Genomic DNA, 6,671 nt, shown 5'->3' on the forward strand with positions numbered 1-6,671 from the left:
GCTTTTGGTGTTGTGGAAGAATGATTGACTTTAAAACTATTTTTGTATGAACTACAAGTAGCCTGTGTTATAAATGTCATTGCCTATATTCTAAATGTCAGTGTAACATTTTAAACTACCAAGTGACCTGACACATACCAACTGTTTTACTAATTCATTTACATTTAAGGTAATTTGTCACCATTTTACATTTAAATATGAGCCTGAAATCCAGGCACATATTTCTAAATATATGTATGAAAGCAGATTCAATGTGATTTTTGCATACTACTTAAGAGTTTTTTTGTTGGAAAATAGTGTAAAATACTGGTGCTCATTTTATATGAGTACATGCAATATATGAAAATCACATTATAGACTTTAGCTTCTATTGTGCGATTTTAATGGTCAGATTAAAAAGTTAGGATTTGATAGCAGCATAATACTGGTAGGACCACAAACAAACCTTGTGCTAACATAAGGAAAATGGTTTCGCATCTAAGCAGATTTATGACCATATAAAGAAGTGATTATTCCATAAATACTGTTGCATTGCAGTGAGGGCAGATTGATCCTGTGGGATCTCAGACCACACAAGTGATATGAGTTGATGTTTAAAATGCTAGTTGTAGCATGTGTTGTGTTAATCTTGGAGAGGTCTGTTCCACAGGGAATGGATTTAATTTTGAACCTTGATTGTTTTTACCTAAAATTCATATTTCTGATCAAAAAAACTATGTTTAAAAAATCTTTCATTTTACTTTTATTTTAACCTTCTGCAGGTTTGGATAAGATTGAATTCTTGCAAAGCCATGAAAACCAGGATGTTTATCAAAAAGCATTTGATCTGATAGAACATTATTTTGGTACAGAAGAGGAGGAAGATGCCAACATTGTCCCACAAGTCGATCTTAATCAGCAACAATACATCTTTCAACCACACGAAGCTCAAATGGAAGGCTTCCAGCTGTAGACACGATCACAGAGAGGACTACTGAATCCACTTGAGGCACACACACACACTTCTCCCAGGGCTGTTGGGACTGACAAGTTTGTGGGAGGGGGGATGAGAAAGAAGGGACTGCACCTGGACACAATGATAAATATACACCTAAACAGGTGAGCCATGCTAGTAAGAACTTGCTCAGATAGCAGAATGGTTCTTATTAACAAATGTTTGTGTGTAGGTGTATAGAGAAGCACGTATTTACATACAGTACACTCTCTATCCAGCTGCGTTGGGAACCACACAAAAAGTATGTTATATATGAAGGTTGTATTCTTGAGTGTATAATAATATATGTATATAAACATTCAAATAGGGGTTAGGGAATACTGAGCAAATTTGCACCACCTGACTCTTCCATCTTAAATACTTGTATCCTTTGCTGTGGCTCTGTCCTTTCTATTGTGATGTTTAATATTGCTGATTTTTTTTTTAAAAATCAAACTGTTGCAATATCAATGTAGGTAAACTGATGGACTATTTACCCAGTAATGCCCTCCACCTGATAACTTTTCAATTCCATTTCATCCAGTTAATGACACATCCATTAGAAACAGAGTTGTGATCATTCCTTTCTGTGGTTTAATTGAGAAATGGCTGGCCTTGGTGTTATGAACATTGCTTGCTGCTGCTCAGTTTTATCAATCTAACAAATGGACCAGTGACGAGATCCACTGAACTACTTAACTTTTTGTTTGTAGTAATCCAAGACATAATGTACAAGAAATTCTTCCAGCTTTATATTTTAAAATGTTCTTATAAAAATTGGACAAGAGATTTCTGTTGGGATTGTGAAGCTGAGAAATTTAAGTTTAGAAACATAGAGGCCTATGATTGGTAGTGAATTGTATTGCATCCATGAGAAAATCAGCAATTCAACAGTAGGAAATATTGGATCTACACTGGCCATAGAACTTTAAACGGCTGGTATACAGTAAGTGCACTGGGGAGTCATGGAGTAGAGGTTTATTCTAGAATCCATTCTGATGTCTGTATACATTTAAAATGTTTTAGAAAATGTGTTTAGTGCACTATGTACATTAGAACCAGAAATCATTTGCTTGTTAGTTCACGTTAATTAAAATCCACTTACCGCTTAGGAGCAGTGTTCTGGGCAATGTAACTGCCATTCTTTTCAGAACAAGGTTATTAACTAGGTTCCACCAACCTGTTTTTATAAAAAGAAGCCCATCTCAGCTTTCCTTACCTCTGATGTTAACTTACTACATCAGCTGGGCTACATTGTAAGTGGAAACTGGAGGGAAGTGAGAAAGGAAGAAATGGCTCACACCGGGAAAAAAAAACACATGAACAATCAGCAGCAGAATCTGAACAAGAGTATCACCAAAATTATTTGTCACAGAAAGTGTATATTTGAAGGACTGTCACTTTACAAATCTTTCTTTGCAAATGAATGGTATTCATCCCAATCAACTTGCTGTTTCATTTCAGTCCTCTAACGACCTACCAGCGTTCATCATTCAGATAGTATCCAAATTCCTGTGATGCAAGAAAAGAAAGACTACTGGTTTTGGCTTGAGAGCCAAAAGGTTAAAATTTGTGTTTTGATGTCAGTGTCATGTCATTGCCTGCACAGTAAAGAGATGACATGGGATGGTTCTTGCAGCACCGTAAATGGTCACAGTCCTTTTAGTTAGTTTGCTGCTGTTTCATGGTCGTGGGGATGCAGTTAGTTAGTACAGTTTTGTGACCATTTTTCTTGATACTATCACTAGTATAGATTTCCTACTTCTACCAGTCATTGGTGCTTATTACCATTTCTTCTAGGGGTATGAATTTGCACAGGTCCAAGATCCAGTTGTATAAAGGAGCGGTTGTCTGTTTTCTAAAATCTGACTTTAATTTGCCATCATTTCTCTTGAAGATTTTTTTGTTCTAATCAGTGTTTGAAACCAATTCATTTACTTCTCACCTGTGACTGAGAGAATAAATGGGCAACTTGTTATCCAGGCCTTTGCCAGTCAGCTACACTAGGAGTCACAGATGTGTGGCTCAATGGTGGATGTTCTGCCCCCAGGTCACTGGCCACCATCTTTTTACAAGGCAGAATTGGAATAAGCAACTGAACAAAGCAAGTAGATTGAATCTTCACCTCTTCACTTCATGGTGCTTTATAGTACTCTGGTGTGCTACTCCATACAATTTTAGCACAGATTTTATCTATTACCTAATCTAACTGGTCTCTCTACCCTCTGTTATATTTCCATATTAGCAGATTAACAACTGCCATTGACCCTTTTTGCATCTGCCACTACCATGTGTCACCTGGTAAACTGGAACAGGGTGCAGGTGACCAACAGTACATAGCTACAGTTTGCTTAGCTTTCCCATGTGAAATGACCACTGTGGTTGGGACAGCAAGTTCACTACTTACCATGAAAATAAAAGTTAATACACTATTATTAATGGCAGAATTTCAGTATTAATGATTCTACCATGAGCAATGCTGCAGTAAGGGCGACAGTTCCTTTTAAAATACTGGGTTATACTCTACCACTGCAAAATTAGTTGCCGTATTACAAAGTATCCAATTTCTGACACTAGTGGATTAGCATAGCTTCTTGGTGGAAGGGAACTGCAGCAATGCAGCCCTAAATAAACATTGCACATCTTACCCAGGGCCATGCAAAATTTCCAGTTCCAATTTTTGTTTATAATCTTTGGACATGCTATTCTCAGTGTAGTCCAGCTTTAAAAACATCTTAAACATAGTGTTACCAATAGGATTATATGGAAAAGGATCAACAGGATATGCTGTTTAATCATCCATTTGCAAAGTTTATCAATGTGGCCAAATAGCATTCCTGCACTTACTAGTTTAGAGAACATTTTTAGACTCTAAATTTATATTCTAAAAATATATATATATTAAAGTGTTTCTTTTGTAAATGTTGGTTTTAAAATCTATCTCATCCTTATTTTTTATGTTGCACTCTGTTGGAATCATAGATTTCCCAGGCTGTAGGGCCAGTCTTGACCTATTGTATTATTTCTATGATTGACAGATAAATGAAGACAATTTAAGGAGGGGGGAAACTAGGTTTTTTTTGTCCATATAATAGTTATGCGTTTTTTATTTTGTTTTTATAATGTGAAATGTTTGTTTGACAAAAATGAAGTTTTATGCCAGGGAGTTCAAAGGTACCCCCAAGTAAATGATAACTTTTATTCTGATGAGCTGCATGTCCCTTATTAAGATGACAATGATCCATAGTTTAAATCTTGAAAAATATATATATATTCCATAGATGTCGCAAATTGAATTTCAGCAGTGTTCTTCACACAACTTTGTTCAATTTATCCGTGGAATAATTTATTGGGGGGGAAAAAACACATTTGGCAATAAATAAGGTGCAAATTCAGTCTTTTACATTTGAGCATTATTTTAATAAGGGACCAATTAGATATCATGTTTGAAAAGTGTTAGATCGAGGATTCACCGTAATACAGGTCTGCAGTAAGGATTCAGCAGCGCCTATTAGAACTTTTCATTTTTTTCAGTGTGCTATAAATACAAACTCATTTTGTTTACAGGAGTATGAACTTATTTCTTTTTTCCTTATTCACCTGGGCTATCGACTTGCCAAATTTGATAGCTTGTTAAAATGTTAGCACAAGTCACATCCAGTTCAGCTCTTTTGCTCTCCATGACTGATTACATAAAAACAGCACACTTTGGCCATGTGGCAAGCAGTGAAGATTTAATAAAAATATTATTTCTAGGTGGATGTTTGAAATTTAATTGTGTGGATTATTGAGCTACTGTGAATTTCATTGAGATATATCTGTTCTATATGAAGTGCAGCAAAAGAGGGCTAGGTTATACAGTGTAATTGTAACATTTTTAATTCCACCATACACAGAAATGGACACATTTTTGGAGCAGAGAAAGAACAGAATAAGTTATTACATGTTTGTTTCAACTCTGGGATTTAGGTTTTGATCCCCACAAATTTTTCCTCCTAAAAAGGAAGGAGGGTTGATCTGAAGAACTCTAAGCAAATAACTTTGAATGTTTATTCAGTTCCTATCTGATACCAATCTATATCACAAAACTGCCTTTAAATTCGGCAATCTTGGTAAAGATGGGGTGGTAGAGGGCAAGGTAGAGAGAATTTACAAAGCTGTAAATTGGGAACATGTCATCCCTCACCTCAGCACGTATACAAAATATTTCTTGAAAATGTGATGTCTGGGACAACTGTTGTTCACAAGATGATACAGCTGCATCAAATACCCATCATGCAATTTTTAATATAATGGGATTTTCACATTCTAAGTTTTCAAAGCTCTGTTCTGTTCCATTGCGGAAGCAGGTAATTTTTGGGTATGACTGTTCAGAACTTATTTGATTCATTTACAGTCCATAGGAATGAGACTACACCATATCTAAAATAATCCTATGATTTCTCAAAGGAGGGTCATCAGTTGCCATTGTTCTTTCATAAATGTGTACTGCCCATACCTAACTGTTGCAGATGTGAATGTTACACAGTCTACACAAGTGCATCAAACACTCATTGAGATGTTTTCATATAATGAACTTTGGTTAGGTTGTGCTAAGAAATTCTTTAGAATACCTCCGGCTAAGATATTGAGACGTGAGTTTTTTTTGAATTCACATGTTCTGTCCACAATTTTCTAACTCTGCTCCCTATTTTTGTGGCCTCTGCAAATTTTGTTATGCCCCCTTTCCTGATTCTAGATCAATATATTAAGTCTTAACACTGACTTTGGGAGGCATACCACTGTTCACATCTTTCCAGTCCAAAAGAACATGCATTAACAACAAGTTTGTTTTCTGTGCAAGGGTTAAAACAGTAGATGAGTGCAATCAAATGCAAAAAGATGTGGATGTGCTCGAGGAGTGGGCCACACAATGGCAAATGGTGTTTCATTTAGATAATTCTAGTGTTATGCATGTTGATAGGCAACACAGAATACACGTATCATTTTCAGGAAACAATACTGAAAGAGGTTGAGACACAAAGATCTAGGTGTTACATACAGATCACTGAAGGTTCATGACTAATGTAGAGAAACTAATTAAAGCTAACAGGATATTTGGTTGTATTAATAGAACTATTCAGTATAAATCAAAGGACACCATTTTGTCACTATACAGGATGCCGGTCAGACGGCATCTGGAGTACACTGCCCAGTTTTGTTCCCCCCACATGGGTGATATAGTGGCCTTGGAAAGGATCCAGAGGTCAGCTAGAAGAATGATTTCTAACTTAAAGAACCTCAGCTACTTTGGCTCACTGACTTTGGCCTATTTAGAGCAGTCTAGACTTAGAGGTGACCTGACACAGGTCTATAAAATAATTAAACAGCTGTATAGCGTGCCTATTGGGTGTGAAGTGTTTAGTGATGAAGCTCTAGCCATCGTGGTGTGGGGCAGGCTTGATGGACCAGCCGGTCTTTTCCTGCCCATCAATTTTGTGTGTTCCCTTCCTCCCTCAACCCCTCTCTCCTCTCCCTTCTGCTCCCCTCCCTTTCCCTGCACCCCCATTGCCTTGGTCCAATTATCCCCCAAATCTCAAACCCTATTTCACCTCAATGCTTTGTGTGGACTTAATTCCCTGTGTGCAATGCTGTGGGAAATCAACTAGTCAATAAATTATAAAAAATTAAATTTATAATACACCTCTTACAATCCAAT

The 6,671-nt window shown here is 36.6% G+C and overlaps 1 protein-coding gene across 2 annotated transcripts in view; it reads left to right on the forward strand.

The window, feature by feature from the left end:
- Positions 1–4,732, forward strand: part of LOC137327311 (importin subunit alpha-5) — a 54,241-nt gene extending 49,509 nt beyond the window's left edge. For both annotated transcript variants that reach the window (XM_067992988.1, XM_067992989.1), the window contains exon 14: positions 762–4,732. In XM_067992988.1, coding sequence (XP_067849089.1) covers positions 762–952 — 191 coding nt within the window. In that variant the 3' untranslated portion in view covers positions 953–4,732. The remainder of the gene's footprint in view (positions 1–761) is intronic.
- Positions 4,733–6,671: the final 1,939 nt, after the last annotated feature.

This window comes from Heptranchias perlo, chromosome 11 (assembly GCF_035084215.1).
Source record: "Heptranchias perlo isolate sHepPer1 chromosome 11, sHepPer1.hap1, whole genome shotgun sequence".
Classification (NCBI taxonomy): domain Eukaryota; kingdom Metazoa; phylum Chordata; class Chondrichthyes; order Hexanchiformes; family Hexanchidae; genus Heptranchias; species Heptranchias perlo.